The 17,162-nt window shown below is 44.7% G+C and overlaps 1 protein-coding gene across 3 annotated transcripts in view; it reads right to left on the bottom strand.

Moving 5' to 3' along the window:
* The window catches only part of lhfpl3 (LHFPL tetraspan subfamily member 3), a 352,207-nt gene that overhangs the window by 10,831 nt on the left and 324,214 nt on the right, over nt 1-17,162 (bottom strand). For 2 of the 3 annotated variants that reach the window (XM_038811597.1, XM_038811598.1), the window contains exon 3: nt 4,229-4,255. In XM_038811597.1, coding sequence (XP_038667525.1) covers nt 4,239-4,255 — 17 coding nt within the window. In that variant the 3' untranslated portion in view covers nt 4,229-4,238. Of the gene's footprint in view, nt 1-4,228; nt 4,256-5,882; nt 6,193-17,162 lie in introns of those variants that run through there. The other variant, XR_005462319.1, reaches the window with a different exon arrangement.

Genomic DNA, 17,162 nt, shown 5'->3' with positions numbered 1-17,162 from the left:
GATTGTGTTTGAGAAAAAGAGATCTTTTGACACTGCTTTAAAGACCAGATCTGACTCTTGACAGAACCATGCAGAAACTGGCTGTATATCTTCAGAAGCTGTTTCAGCTCCCCTTGTTCTCAGACAAGTCTGCACTGATCTTTTTTAACTTTTAAAAACTTTTTTAACTGAACCGCCATGAGAGCAAACTGCTTCGCTCTGGTGACAGCTTCATTCAGTTCACAACTGAACTGCTTTCTGCAAAATGCCTGATGCTGTTGCTCCCCCCAGCACTGACATCTCACCAAGCTGAAATCTGATTAACTCCACAGAGAATCTCCTTAATCAAAACCACATTCCATTAGCTTAAACTTTTTATGATGTGTTAATTGCACCCCTGCTCCCAAAATATATCTGCCTTTCAAACTAGGATCTATTTTATAGCAGGACTGCAGCAGTCTCGCACACTAGCACCAGCATTTTAACTGCACCAAATACATATAATACAATACATCTGGAATTCTTACATTAATCACAATGTAGATCCTAACTTTCTCCTCTTCCACACGTTCGCACACTGCCCCTTACACTGCGCACTTACAGCCAATCCACTTGCCAATTTGCCAGTACAGCTGTCTTTTTCCCCACTTGAATTTATCATTTCATTATATTTTACTTCAATTGTACTGTGAACTCCCAACAGTGATCTTTTTGATCATTTGGGGTATTTAACCTGTATCAAGAATGTTTGCTGGCTACTGGTGTTCTAGTTGAGATTTTCTGCATTGGCAATTTTCTGGTAACAACCCTTTGGGAGAGGAAAGTTATTGTCCTACAATGTCATTACCAGTCTTGACCAGAGGGGTAGCAATCATTAAACATTCACACCCTCCACCACAGATACAGTGGCAGAATGCGTACTATCTGCACTATCCACAGCAGCAATTCACCAAGCCTCCTTTAACAGCACCTTCCAAAACCTACAAGAGCAGCAGAGGAGCACCGCCACCCTCCCAAGTCTCAGACATGATCCTGACTTGGAACTATATTGCTGTTCCTTTAAGCTCTATCAGAATCCTGGAATTCCCTAATAGCATGATGGGTGCAGTGGTTCCAAGAAGGCTCCACAGCAATACTGTTTTAAGGGCAATTAAGGATGGGCAATAAAAGGCCTAGTCAGCATTGCCCACATTTCATGAATGAATACATTTTTAAAAAAACATCTAGACTCTTGAGTTAGAAGAGGTTCTCCAGAATCTTGAACACAATCGGGTCAGACATCAAATTGAAATCCTCTTGCCATCACCAGCATATATAAAATATCCTCCAGCATAATTTGAAGAGCAGGGAGGTGTCCTGGTCAGTATTTTAAAATGTATTTATTCATGGAATGGGGGGGGTCGCTGGCTGGACCAGCTGAGTCAACTACATTGCTGTGGATCTGGAGTTGCAAGTAGGCCAGACCAGGTCAGGACAACAGATATACTTCCCGAAAAGACATTTGTGAACCAGATGGGTTATGACAATCGACACTGGTTTCATGGTCACCTTCAGACTAATTCCAGATATTTGTTGAATTCAAATTTCACCATGCAGGATTCGAACCCTGGTACCCAGAACATTACTCTGGATTGCTAGTCCAGTGACGATGCCACTACTCCACTGCCTCCCCCATTTATCCTCTTCATTCAGCTTCCCCAAACTTTCCTCTATCTTGCTGCTGTTGTAGGATTTTGATGTATGCAAACTGTCTGTGGTATTTACTGATATAACAATACTTCATTAGCTGTGAAGCACTTTGGGATACACTGATGTAATTGACAGTCGTATATAAATGGAAGAGGGTGATTTTCCTTGGAATTTTAGTTACAAAAAGCTTCCAAATGGGTTCTTAATCTGAAATACCAGTTTGTGGTTTAGTACAAAGGCATCTTGTTAAGAGTAGATACTTGCACCAGGAACAGCCACCTGGAGAACTGTTAAACAGGTGATTGCCAATTAAATTACTTGTCACTGCTCAATAATGTCTTCTCGGAGTAAATGTGTAATTACAGAGGATTTTGAGAACTAAGTAGTGTCACCTTTTATGTAAAAGTAAGACCTCCCAAGTGCATTAATACCTACACAAACAACCAATTTCCGAATCAGTTCAGCTTGTAAAGTTTACACTTGCTAGGTCCATACATTCATACACAAAAGGCTAATTCTCTGCAAACAAAAAGAATGTGTTCAAGCTTTGGGCCTTTTTTAATTCCTAGGGAGCTTGCAGGTTGCTTTCTCCATGGCAAAGCCTTGGCCAATCACTCGACTTGTCAACCAATCACCATCCCTTTCTCCTGTACAATAAATTGTAATAGTTTGAAATTTGGCATTTGTCTTGAGTACCAGACAAAGAAATTTGGCAACATGTCTCTCTTCAGCAATTCTCAAGTTCTGTACTACCAAGCACCTATCTATACTGTTTGCTTGCTGGCAGAGATTTGAATAGAACATCTGAAACACAATTCTGGGATAATTTAAGTCTTCAACACTCCTTTATTCTGGAAATTCTGTGAGGATTTTACTTATTAGACACCTTACAGGAATCATCAGAAGAAACCAATCTAGTAAGCCCAGACAGAGCAGCATCAGCTGCTGCAGGAAGGTGAGGCAGATTCCTCACCCACTCCTACGCTGAACCTCCACCAGAACCTCAGTTGCAAGAATGTGAGTGTCTGTTCCCTTGGTTCCTGAGCCATCCTGAAATGTGCTGCTGTGTGTCAGCCAGCACACTCTCCAACTTTAGTGGAAGTAAAATTTCTCCCACATTGGAAGTGAGCACAAGGAGCCCGCACCTACTGTTCCATGCATGTACTCAGCGTACTAAACCTGCGGGTTTGTGTGTCTCCATGCAAGTTCAAGTTACAGCTAATTGAACCAACATTGCATGCCAAAACCAGATGTTCAAACAGGCTTGTCTTTTTGGCACAGTACCCATCCTGTTTTGCCTCTTCATCATCCTCAAAATGTGGGTTTCTGCCATGACTCCAAAATCAAGACCATCCCAGGTACCAATATGAAGACAACCTCTGCATCCAGCTGCAATCATTTTATCTGGCCACGAGCAGGAACTTGCAATGTTTTTTTAAAAAATGTATACTACTATCTGTACCTACTCTGGCCAAGCACAAAATCAGGGAACATCACTGAGAAACTTTGTGCATGCAGTTGTTTTTATCTTGGTCAGTTGCTACAGAATCTATCCTAGAATGCAAACGTGATGAACCCTCACAGCAGCAAAGCCTCAGGCAGTATTGCACAACCGCTGCTTGAAGCAGTTTTACAATCTATTTTTTAAGATATAGAAGTACGTATGGCACACTCACGTATGTACATATCCCATCCTACTCCGAGCCATGGAAGAGGTGAGAAGCTAAAAGGACAGATAACAGCATCGAACTATGTTTGTTGTCACTGTTTTATGACTCAAGAAGTCCCTTCAAAGCCTGAGGCCTCCAGAGGCCCTGCTGCTGATGTATTTCTAATATAGGGAGAATTAAATGCAAAATACTTAATGGGGCACTGTCCATTTTAAAATGTTTGGCAAATCTTCTGGATATGTAAATTATCCTTGTCCAGAAAATGCCAATTATAAGTGATACAATGTCATAAATCCATGTGCCATGCATTTTCAATTGAGTCAACAAAGATTTAAATTTTTATAACTGCTTTCACTATCTTAGGACATCCCAAAGCACTTGACAACCAACTAGGTTCTACTGAAATGTAATCACTGATGAAGGAAATTTGGCACCAATATGTCCACAGCAAGCAACAAGTGTGATAGTGACCAGATAATCTGTTTTTATGATGTCGATTGAGAGAGAAATATTGGTCAGGATACCAGCTTCTCTTCAATAGTGTGCAAGATCTTTTACGTCCACCTTCGAGTTAATGGGTCTTTGGTTTAATATCTCGAATGAAAGAAGGCACCTCTGATAGTGTAACACTTCCTTGGTACTGCAAACATGATGCCAATCATTTATCATTAGCAATTTCACTGATGGAACAAATTGTCCAGCAAATTGCTGATTTTGCTTGTACTGTACGTAAACAGGTTGAGAAGACCTCTGCACTGGCAAATAATATCTTCCAGATTAACCATGCACACATTCTGTTTTGGTGTTGTCATCAGACTGGTGCAAACATAAGGATAGCAAAAGACTGCCAAGCTCCTCAGTCTGAAAAATCATATTTATAAGATACATACCTCCTCTATGTTAAGCATTTCCATCATCTGTAAAACAAGATATAAAAAGATTAATTATTTTCAAACCATAATGTTGTTGGCTTGTATTTTGTGCTCACGTTCATTACTTACACCTCCCCACAGACATTTGTGGGCTTCTGCATGTTAAATCCTGAAACATTGCAGCAGTCTTCATCATCAAAGACCCCTCCCATCGGGTTATTCTCTCTTCCATCGGGCAGGAGATGCAAAAAGTCTGAGAACATGGACTAACAGATTCAAAAACCGCTTCTTCCCTGCTGTTACCAGACTCCTTCCTGAATGACCCTCATGTTGATCGACTGATCTCCAGGCATCTTCTCTACTGAGTAACACTACACCCTGTGTATTTCAACCTATGTCTTATGTATTTACATTGTATATGGTATGTCCTATATTTTTTCATGCTTGGACAGTATGCAGAACAATACTTTTCACTCTACCTCAGCCACGTGACAAATCAAATCAACAGGGAAAGCAACCGCATATATCTTGAACAAATCAGCCTGAGGCACGCACAGTCTAAACCAGGTCGTGCAAGTTAGAATAATGAATTCAATGTAAAACCATATACAGCAAGCAAAATAGAGGGCGATTTAAAGATGGGTTTAAAGAGACAAATTAAAAGATTTTTAAAAATCTCTAGTCATAATTAAAATCTGAAGGATTTCACACAACCTCACCATTCTCCCGAATGGAAAATACTAGCACAAATTCCGGTCTGTTTTAGGCACTTTCCCAGGTTCAGTGACATCAATCGCTCCCATTGGTTTAATTGTGCGGCCTCTTTACCCAAAAGCTGGACTTCCCCTGGCTCTTTGCATCTATTTTTCTAAAACAAAGCTTAATCTCAGCAGCAGCCTTTGGACAGAAGTGGCTACTACCATTCCACCCCCCCCCCCCCCCCCACCCAAAAAAAAAGAACGTGGCAATAATGCTTGGAGTTTACATGGATAAGAAATGTCAAATGATTTTTCACTATTCAGAACGTGAGCTGAAGATATCCTGTCAGAAGCCTATTACACACTATCCGTCCTGGTTTGTGCACTTCACGCCTTTAAGCAAGGTTTAACTTAAGAGCTCATTTTAAAGAGATAATCCATGGATTCTTGGCAAAATGATTAAGGATGGTGATACGTGACAAGAATCTTGGGACATTGAAATCGTTGCTATCTAAATCATCTCGACACAATGGAGGGATTGTCTCAGAGGCACAGCTTCTCTAGTTAATGAATTGTTAGCCACCTCGCATGCTCTTTTCAGGGACCAAGAAGCGCCATGGCAAACGCATTAAATCTGCTTTGGGATGGAGATGGGCGATGCCTGAAGTCCTGTGCAGACAGAGGCGTTCCAGTCTCTGGACGGCGCCGTGTTGCTGTTACCTCCGGTCGTCCCACTTTGTCCCAGGCACCACCAACAGCGACACTCTCACTGCAGACAGGCCGACAACCGCTGCCCCCTCCCACAAAAGAAACGTCCCAACTGCGGGAAATGGTTAAAGTGTAAAAGATTTATTCCACAGGGGAGTGACATAAATTAAACGGGATCGGCTCGCCAAAGTCCTCTGCAACGACAACGGAAAGAGTGAAAGCACAGACAGCCCTTCTACAAGGTCCTAGCCTCTCCCCTCATTTACCTCCAATGAAAATTAAACAGCCACATAGAACGAGTCCCAAACACTGGAGCGGTACAATATTCAAACACTAATATCAGTCTTCACTCTCGAAGAGATTCGACATGTTGGATTTGTTGCTTAGAAAGATTCCCAATGTTCCACAGTCCAGGGAGTGAGCGGAAATGTTGCAGTGATGCCGGAAATGAATGGGAATTAGAGCTAGTCAAGAGTGCACGGTGCAGAAGCCGGCTGGGAAGAATAACACCCCGACCTCCTAAGAGTGTTAATCGCATAAAAAAGGTGCCCTCACGGAACAGCAGCCATTGGCAATATTGTTACACAATTCCGCTCATCTAAGGAGACAATTCCCAAAACTGACTATACTTTTGTTATGCTTCTGTGTTGTGGTCGTCTCCATTACAAATACCTTGTATGATTTATTGCCAAGCTCAAGTCAATCATTTCCACCTGTTTCATTGCAAATTGGAATAGTTTCATCCATCATTGCTCAGTTTACAGCCAAGCAAGTAGTTAACACACCCGGTAGATCCGGGCGTCTGCCATTTTTCTTTGCCCACAAACTGTTAGGAGATCTATGAAGGAAATGCGAAGGGACTTGCCCTCTGCTACCCCCTTTCCATTCTCGCTAGAACCACAAGCATGTCTTTGGATTGTGGACGTGAACCTGCATTTTCCTTTCCATGATGTGCCATGCCCACATTTGAATGCATTTAACCTGAGCACTTTCACATAGGATGTTCTTGTGTGCAAACTGCCTTATATGCCAAAAATGATTATATTTCAAAAGTATTTAATTGGCTGAGTTACTTTGGGACAAAAATGAATGCGGGAAATACACAGCACATTTTAATTACAGATTTAATAATAATCTTTCTTAGTGTCACAAGTATGCTTACATTAACACTACAATTAGGTTACTGTGAAAAGCCCCTAGTCACCACATTCTTCCGCCTGTTTGGGTACATAGAGGGAGAATTCAGAATGTCCAAATTACCTAATAGCATGTCTTTCGGGACTTGTGGGACGAAACCGGAGTACCCGGAGGTACCCACGCAGACATTGGGGGGGGGGGGGGGGACGGACATGCAGACATTGGGGGGGGGGGGTGACGGACATGCAGACATTGGGGGGGGGGGGGGGTGACGGACATGCAGACATTGGGGGGGGGGGGGGGGGGTGACGGACATGCAGACTCAGCTCACTGACCCAAGCAGGAATCGAACCCGGGACCCTGGCACTGTGCTTCCAGTATCCATAGTATTTTGCTTCTGTAGAAACGCTTTTTGGGTAGACTGAGGACACGGAAAGTGCTATATTCCACTTATTTTTGTCCCCTTTTTCCACCTCACACCCTTAGACCTGGGCAGCACAGCAGTACAGCGTTAATGTAAGCCTACTTGTGATGATAATAAAGAGTATTATAGACCCATTAGTCTCTGCCAGAGTTAATCCTCCACACTCGTCCCCCCCCCCCCGTCCCCCATTCCTCTTGATTTTGTCCAAGGACACCCATTAATAAATCACGTTTCCCAACCTCAAGACTGACATTTCTCTACATCAGTGACTAAACTTTAAAAGTATTTAATTGGCTGTAAAGCCTTTAGGTTATCCTGTGGTCCTGAAAAGTGCTATATAAATGGCGGGGTTTTTTGACACGCAAACGGATTTCAATTGAAGTGCAATTCCAGATAATTGCCACAAGGTGGCAGAGTCTTCTGTTTTATAATCTTCCTTAATAATAATCTTTATTATTGTCACAAGTAGGCTTACATTAACACTGCAATGAAGTTACTGTGAGAATCCCTTAGTCGCCACGCTCCAGCGCCTGTTCGGATACACTGAGGGAGAATTCAGAAGCCCAATTCACCTAACAAGCATGTCTTTCGGGATTTGTGGGAGGAAATCCGGAGCACCCGGAGAACGTGCGGACTCCTCACAGACAGTGACCCAAACGGGGCTTGAACCCTGGTGCTGTGAAGCAACAATGCTAACCACTGTGCTACCGTGCCTTCCTTTACAATGTTAAAAGTAGAAACATTGAGCAAAAGTGAAATAATTCTAGTAACCATGGAATTCAATAACTCTGCACAGAAAAATTTAAGTAAACTATTTAAACAGAAGAATCTGAATAAGTCATTCATGACTATATTCCACATGCAACAAAATAAAGACAACCAGAGTATGATTTCCATTTTTAACGTGTTGCCAATGAGTCCCTCTATATAAACAGAAATTACATTTTGATTCTGCTTTTGCTTTTAATAAACAAGCTATAACTTTGTGAGTCTGTTGAACAGAATTAGGAAAGAAATGGAAAATGCTACTGGAGGCATATATGGGGAGATGAAAGTGAAGTTTATTTTTTATCCTAAATTTAGAGTACCCAATAATTTTTTCCAATTAAGGATAATTTAGCATAGCCAATCCACCTACCCTTCACATCTTTGGGTTGTGGGAGTGAGACCCACGGAGACACGAGGAGAATGTGTAAACTCCACACGGACAGTGACCCTGGGACCGGGATCGAACCTGGGACCTTGGCGTCGTAAGGCAACAGTGCTAACCACTGCACCACCGTACCATCCTGAAAGTGAAGTTTAGTTTGGAAAATTATCTGAGTTGATTTCAGAAGTTAAACTAATTGGTGAGAAGATGGTTTGAATTATAATTAAAACAGACAAACACTGTTGCTTCTAACACAAATGATGAAGAATATGATTTGTGAGATCTTTCTGTGCAGAAATTGGCATTACAACAGCAACTACAGTGCACAAGTGGCTATGAGGCACATTATTAATTGGAATCCTTGTGAAAAAAATAGGAGTGGAAGGAAGCTCGAGCAGAGCATGAACACTGGCATTGACCACTTGGACTGTTGTGTACATTCTATGTCCCTGTGATTCTATGTAAAAGTGAAGTCCACGTAACTTGTGGTCAAGATCAAACCTTAGCTAGTAGACAGGAACAGCTAACATGATAAAAGATGTGGAGAACCACCACATGAATCATCAAGGTGAAATACATTCAACAGCATTAAAGTGACAAATTGTAAAGCTTCAAAAACAACTGAAATCCCGGAAGAAGAAATATCTTTCTGATCACAACAAAGCAGGGAGAGCTGAAGAACTCCACAACCCCATTTATATTCGGAAGTTATGCTGTAAATACTAGCCTTGCAACTGATTTCATCCTATTTCAACAACTAGGCGCAGTTGGCAATTGTGGATGACCCTACACGTGCAAGTTTCACCTGTTCCCAGTTACCCTGGAATAGTAAATGCAACGTTTAAAGCAACTGTGTATGATGAGATTATGACTGGGGCTTTGCCAATTGCCACATGTGCATCATTGGCCTTTAGGAGTATGCTGAGTGGTCAGCCTACTCACAGTCAAGACTCCTACAAATCTAGCTGCCAGTGGTCTTCAGCGCGTTAGAAAAATATTTTTCGTCTGATGTTAAACTGAGGCCCAGGTATAAAGAAGATTATGAAGTTCTGCTGGGCTCCCAGTCAATTATTTATCCTACAACCGACATCACAATTTATTTCACCACTGTTTCTGTGTGTAAATTGGCTGTTGCATCTGTCTACATGACAACAGCAAGTACATTTGGTGTGAAATGCTTCATACAATCCTGAAGATATGAAATATGTTTTAAGTCTTTTTGGATGGATGTCGGAGTGGAGGGAATTACTGAGGGAGGAAACTGCATCACTGAGTGACAGCAGAAGTCATCTATCATTTATGAGTGAATACATATGGATCACATGAAGGCAATCTACAGTCAGAAAAGCAGTTTCTTGTTGGCAGCATGTCCACAGGCTAAATCTCTCAACTATAGAGATCCCTTTGTGAAGTGTAGGCGCACAAGCTGTAAGCTGTTTTCTATTTGTTCTTGTAATTCTGAAACATCACATATATGTAAAAGGAAAAACATATAAGACTTAATTAACTAATTTAAAAAAAAATTAAAATACCCAATTCTTTTTTTTTCCAATTAAGGGGCAATTTAGCATGGTCAATCCATCTTCCCTGCACATCTTTTGGGTTTTGGGGTGAGATGCACACAGACACGAGGAGAATGTGAAAACTCCACACGGGAAGTGACCTGGGGCCAGGACCGAACCTGGGTCCTCGGCGCCGCAAGGCAGCAGTGTTAACCACTGCACCAACATGCATCCCATATGAACTAATTTTTTAACATCATATTTTACATCCCATCCAGCTCGGTTTCCTGATCTTGAAAAGAGATGTCTTCAGTAGGGACCTTTAAGAGAGATACTTAATCAAATAAACTAAAAGAACACTTTCAGATGAACCGGGGCTGAAATACAAAAGGAACGCAGATTCCGGATGATGCAGTCCAGACATGCATCAGGAAAGGACAGCATGGTAGCATAGTGGTTAGCACAGTTGCTTCACAGCTCCAGGGTCCCAGGTTCGATTCCCGGCTTGGGTTACTGTCTGTGCAGAGTCTGCATGTTCTTTCCGTGTCTGCGTGGGTTTCCTCCGGGTGTTCCGGTTTCCTCACACAGTCTAAAGATGTGTGGGTTAGGTGGATTGGCCGTGATAAATTAGCTTTAGTGTCCAAAAAGGTTGAGTGGGGTTGCGGGCATGGGGTGGGGGTGTTGGCTTGGGTTGAATGCTCTTTCCAGGGGCCGGTGCGGACTCGATGGGCCAGGTGGCCTCCTTCAGCACTGTAAATTTTATGAAGATGTCTTCACACAGTGGTTGATCAACAGCTGGAATGGTTGTGTGAGCAGTGATTAGAAACATAGAAAACAGGAGCAGGAGGAGGCCATTCTGGCCTTTGAGCCTGCTCTTCCATTCATTATGATCATGGCCAATCATTCAACTCAATAGCCTAATCCACCTTCCCCCATATCCTTTGATGCCCTTCGCCCCAAGTGCTATATCGAAGTGCTTCTGGAAAACATAAAGGGCACGATTCTCCCCAGTAATTCCTAAGTTTACTTGGGCGGGAGTTTCTGGCAGGTCCCCCCCGCCCCCCCCCCCCCCCCCCCCCCCCCCCCGCTATTCAATAACACTTCAACGCTTTTTTGGATTGTGGGGAGTTTCTCACGGGTTTAGCCCACAATTGGGGCCCAATCTTCCCAAAACGGAACAAAGTCCCCGAACGTGCGTGTTTAGCTGCATTTCTCCCGGCACCCGCAGTGCCGAGAAACACGTGATTATTCACTGCGACTCGCTTTGAATAAGGGGCCTTGAACGGGAAACGTGCAGCCGGGGCTGCACATGGCCCCATTTTTTTACGATGAAGAGCTCCGCTCTCCGGAACTCCCCGTTGTAGCGAAAGGTCGGGACACCATTTAAAACTGGTGTCCCGATCGCAGAGGCCCCCAAAAGAATCCCTGACCTCTCCTCAGCCCGAACACAATGTGGGATTGTCCCCTGGCCCACACTGGGCAACCCCAGCCCAATCGCGCTACAAAGAATGCCACCTTGGCAGTGCCCCTACCAGGCTGGCACACATGTGGCACCACCAGGGTACCCAGGGCACCACTCTGCCCAAAGGGCATGTAGCTGGGATCCTCCAATCCCTTTGGAGATCTCCACGAGTGCTGTTCCATCTGGTTCCCCGTTTCTAGGGACCAGTACCAAACGGCGCTCACCCGAGAACCCGAGGTGATGAGATTGAATCCTGAAGCCTCAGGTACCTCGGGAATTTGCATATTAGAGTAAGGCTTACTGCCTCACTCTAATATGCAAATTTATCAAAAAGTATTCATCTTGCAATGACTCACGATTTTGCGTTGAATCTCGCGAGGCGGTGTGAGCCGGTTAAATAATGGCCACGTAAAATGGTGCTATGTGCAACCTCAGCCACGCATTCCCTGCTGAGGCCCATTATACACCACAAGCCGTGTTGTATAGCTATGTGCTTTTCGGTCCAGTGAGCCGCTAAATACACTCGCTATGGGACTCTGTTCCATTTCGTTGAATCATATTGGTGAGGCCTCAGCACTGATTCCTGTGGCACTCTACTAGTTACAGCTGGCCATCCTGAAAATGACCCATTTATCTTTACTCTTTTACTTGATATTCAGCCTGTTCTCTATCCATATCTTGCCCCATATTTTTTCAAATCTTGTACAGTATCCTTTTATGTGACACCCTATCAAATGCCTTTTTGAAATCCAATAATTTTGGCGGAATTCTCTGTTCCTGAGACTAAGTGTTGATGCCAGAGCAGGATTCATGGACTTCCATGACTGCAAAACTGGTGCTGCACCTGGACCGATTCAGCGATTCAGTTGAGGGGCTAGCACCAGTGCCACATGGAACACAATCTATTCCAATGAGAAACGGTGATGGATTCGCCAGGTCCGTGATTGACACTCAGGAGGCTGACAAACTGCAGCCGCATATACACACTTCATTCCCCACTCACACTTATCCCAGCCAACAGGATGGCACTGGTTGTGCTGGAGTGCATTCATCCCACTTATAGGTTGACTGGGGCCAGAGGGCACCTAGGGGGGAGGCCTGGGGGGACACCCATATGATCCATGGGCCTAAGTTCACAGTGGGCTGTCAGCGGCATGCACAACTGCATAGCTGCCTTGCAGGCTGCGGCAATGGTGCTCAATGCCCGTCCACCCTGACCCCACAGCCCACCTCCTGGCCACCCCCGCTATTGCCCCCGGCCCTGGCTGGAGCCCCCTGGCCAGCGGCACAACTATTAGCAAACTATGGCGATGTTAGACACTTTCCGTACCCACTCTCTCGCCCTCAGCAGCCATGGCACCTGTTTCATGATTTTTAAAAGCAATGAACCTCATCGTCAGAAATTCCCCTAGTGGAGGCAGAGAATCGTGCAGGCCGCAGAGAATACCAGTAATGATATGCAAACGGTGTTTACTGTATGGGCGGAGTGGAATGCATTGACGCCACTCTCGAGGCACTGGAGAATTGTGATTTGGCGTGAAACCGGCACTCGCCACGATTTCGGCATCAAATACAATTCTGCACCCAACTGCGTTTCCCAATTCCGGCATCAACCAACAGAGAATCTTGCCTTTTACATCTATTAATTCCCCTTGATCCACCATGCTTGTTACATCCTCAACAGACTCTACTAAATTTGTCAAACATGACTTCCCTTTAACAAAACCATGTTGACTTTGCCTTATAGTATTATGAATTTCCACACTGTTGCTTCACAACGCCAGGGTCTCAGGTTCGATTCCCGGCTTGTATCTCTGTCTGTGCGGAGTCTGCACATTCTCTCTGTGCCTGTGTTGGTTTCCTCCAAGTGCTCCGGTTTCCTGCCACAATTCCCAAAAGATGTACGGTTAGGTAATTTTGGACATTCTAAATTTTCCCTCAATTGCCCGAGCAGGCAATGGAGTGTGGCGATAAGGGGATTATCACAGTAACTTCATTGCAGTGTTAATATAAACCTACTTATGACAATAATAATGATTATTATTATTATATATGTGCTGCTGCTCTCTCTTTAAAATTCCAGCAATTTCCCCAATGACGTTAGGCTGACTGGTCAATGATTTCCTGCTTTCTGTCTCCCTTCTTTCCTGGGATCCATTTTGATTCTTAAAGATAAGGGGCATAATTCTCAGTTTAGGAGACAATGTTCTCCCGCCGGAGCTGAATTGCTCCAGTTTTACGATCCCCTTGGAATCCTGCAATCGGGCTGCTGTCTTGAGCAGGAGGCCCAATAGCATGGACCCGCGGCCGCCCCCTCCCTCCACACCGCAAATAGGCCCCGCACCCACCCACCACAAATAGGCCGTGACTCCCCCTTCCCCACTGCACAGCAGCCACCCCGCACCCCCAAGTGCGGGGGTAACCCGAAACACTCCCCCCGGGAACCTTGTAATAGGGAGACCCCCCCACCGGCACCCCTAAAATAGGGGTACATCCCACAGAGACCCCCTGCCTAAAGAAACCCCCTCCCCAGGCCCCCCCCTAAACACAGCCCGTCCCCCCCAGAAAAGGGACCCCTGTCAGGAAGCTGGAGAACAGTCCAGACAGGGGCAGTGGGAAGCATTACAGCTGTAATATTTACCTTGCAGCTCCACATGTCCATTCCTCGAAGGAGAGCAGCTGTGCCTGCGTCTGGTTCCCACAGATCTATTATCTGCCGGCCATTCATAGCTTTTGAGTAGTGGTCAGTGATTGACAGCTCCTACAAACCATTTTCAGCTTTGATCCATTTGAACCTTCACGATTCAGTCGCCCAAGTGGTGAAACCCAATGTTTGTAAACATTGACAATATCAAAGAGAGGTAAGTTCACTGAAATGACATGCTTGTGTGCTTGAAATGCACTTGATACTTGGAATACACTGATGGAGATCTCCCTATTTCAGGGGTCCCTGTCAGGGGGTGGGGGAATGGGAGTGGCAGGTCTGGTAGAGGAGGCGTGGGCAGGCAGTACATCATCAGGGGTTATGGCTTTCGGAAGGGCCCGGAGGGTCTCTACCAGCATGGCCTTGATGTGGTGGACCTTGCGGTGGGACCAGCGGTTACACTTTTGGCCCACCGCTAGTTCGAGGTCCAACACGACAGGGCCACGCTGGTTAAAAACCACAAGTGATCCGTGCCCACATTTCTCCCTGCCACAGGGACCAGAGAATCGCGGGAGTCCAGAGAGAGAGAGGGAGCGCGACAGAGAGAGAAAGGAGGAAAGGAGAGAGAGAGAGTCATTTCATTTGTGTGTTCAGGACTCCAACTGACTTCCTCTGGCTCTATGAAAATCATCCCACTCGGGCAGGATCCAATCACCACCTATTACCGGGCAGAATACGGCCTTTTGGCCAATCCAGTGGACACCAGCCAATCAAACTCAGTTCCACTGATCTCTTGGGAGCCGAAAAGCCTGGGTTCTGCTGTCCGAAAGCTAGCAGAGTGTTCTCCTTTGTAACATTTTAATTTCTCTGGCGGCATGGTGGCACAGTGGTTAGCACTGCTGCCTCACAGCTCCAAGGTCTGGGCTCGATCATGGTCCCAGGTCACTGTCCGTGTGGAGTTTGCCCATTCTCCCCGTGTCTGCATGGATCTCACCCTACAAACCAAAGATGTGCAGGGTAGATGGATTGGACACGCTAAAATTGCCCCTTAATTAGAAATTTAAAAAAAACTTTGGAATTCTGCACTTCCCCTGTTCAACCTAAAGACATATGTCCATCAAGCATCCATGGATCAATGCCTTTGTTACCTCTAGATTTAACTATTCTAATTTTCTCTTGGACAACTTCTCATCTTTCATCCTTGGCCTACCATGGCTCCCAGTCTTGCAACACCTTGGACAGTATTCTCTGATCCCGTCCAAAGTCAACTGACCATTTGCTGGTCTGCCAAATGATCCCTCCTGCCCGTTGTTTCCCACAACAGGCAGGACTGGAAAATTTAAACCCTTGATTTTAAAATTTGCATCCTTATTTTAAATCCCTTTGTGGCATCACTAATCCTACCCTCCCACCCCCATCTCTATAATTTCCTGTAGTTCTTTCAACTCTCTGTGATCTCTATACTCTTCCATTTCTGGCATGTTGTACATCCCTAATTTCAATTGCATCACTATTGGCCCTAAGCCCTGCAATGCCCCGCCTCTCTCCATCTCTCTCCTCCTTTAAGATGCTCTCTAAAACCTACCATTTTGATCAAACCTTTGATCACCTGTCAGAATATTCAAGAAACGGGCAGCACGGTGGCGCAGTGGGTAACACTGCTGCCTCACGACGCCGAGGTCCCAGGTTCGATCCCGGCTCTGGGTCACTGTCTGTGTGGAGTTTGCACATTCTCCCTGCGTTTGCGTGGGTATCGCCCCCACAACCCAAAGATGTGCAGGGTAGGTGGATTGGCCACACTAAATTGCCCCTTCATTTGGAAAAAATGAATTGGGTACTCTAAATTTATATTTAAAAAAAGAATATTCAAGAAACATAACTTATGAGCTTCCTGTTCTTGAAACTATTAAAATTATTTTTAATATATTAAAACAGCAAGGAAGGTTTTGGGTGTACTAAGAAAAGCTCCAGTTTTATCAGCCGAATATATTAAAATAGCAAGGAAGGTTACTCCGATTATTTGTCACAGCAGCCCTTTGTGCCATGAAGTGGTCTGATATTAGTGAGTATTCACATTGCCCTATGCCAAATTCCCCGTGTCACCTTTGTCACATGAATGAGTCTCCATGTAGAGGCCAGGTGTTCCCTGGGAAAATCAGAGAGTGTGTTAGCCCTTGATGGCTGCACTGCGTCTCCGAGTGACTGACAGGCAGCTGGGAGCAAAACATCCGACTATCTTCTTGTGGTCTGTGGAGAACTGCGAAAGATGAAACAAATAAAAATCCTCAAATACAGAGAACCGATAACATAGAAATCCTTGCATTTTAGATCCGTGTCTTAAGTCTTTTGACGATGTGACGGAAGCAAAAATATCACAATTGAAGTGAACGTGGGTGACTTCCCCATATACTGCTGTCGTCTAAGAAAAATATAGACAATGTTTGAGACGTATTACTCAGAAGAACACGAGTATAAAATACTGAAAGGGTTAAATTATCTGGAAGATGGGCAGCACGGTGGCGCAGTGGGTTAGCCCTGATGCCTCACGGCGCTGAGGTCCCAGGACGATCCCGGCTCTGGGTCACTGTCCGTGTGGAGTTCGCACATTCTCCCCGTGTTTGTGTGGGTTTCGCCCCCACAACCCAAAGATGTGCAGGGTGGGTGGATTGGCCACGCTAAATTGCCCCTTAATTGGAAAAAATGAATTGGGTACTCTAAAAAAATTTTTTTTTTAATTATCTGGATGATCTAATTCTGTTTGGCAGCACATTAAAACATAAACAACCAGACCACAATCGAACGTACCAGTCACTGTAACCACAAAATGGATATGAGAGGCAGTTCAACAATTTTTTCTTTTAACTGTTTTGCTACCAGCAAGAAGAACATTAGTATTGAACTGCTCCAGCCTTGATTGACAATATTGAATGGTGGAGTAGACACGACGGGCCTGCTGATCTACTCCTGCCCCTATTTTTTTTATGTCCTCATACCGACAGCACACCAAAACTCAAGTGCTGCGTAATTTCCTGTCAAAGCCAACACTTGTATACCAGCAGGTGGCCACACCAGTTCACCCAGAGTGAAAAGCGCACGCTCAACTATAAATACGGAGCAAGAGGAGGTTCAGTGGCTGCGAACACACCACAATAGCAGCAGCAAGAGGGTTTATTTCATGGGCCTGATAATCCGAGAGGTGAGCCTGCAGGATTGAGGCCAAGGTGAAG

The sequence above is a fragment of the Scyliorhinus canicula genome, chromosome 11, assembly GCF_902713615.1.
Source record: "Scyliorhinus canicula chromosome 11, sScyCan1.1, whole genome shotgun sequence".
NCBI lineage: Eukaryota > Metazoa > Chordata > Chondrichthyes > Carcharhiniformes > Scyliorhinidae > Scyliorhinus > Scyliorhinus canicula.
Note: the sequence above shows the minus strand (reverse complement) of the source record. Positions and strands in the feature narration are given on the sequence as shown.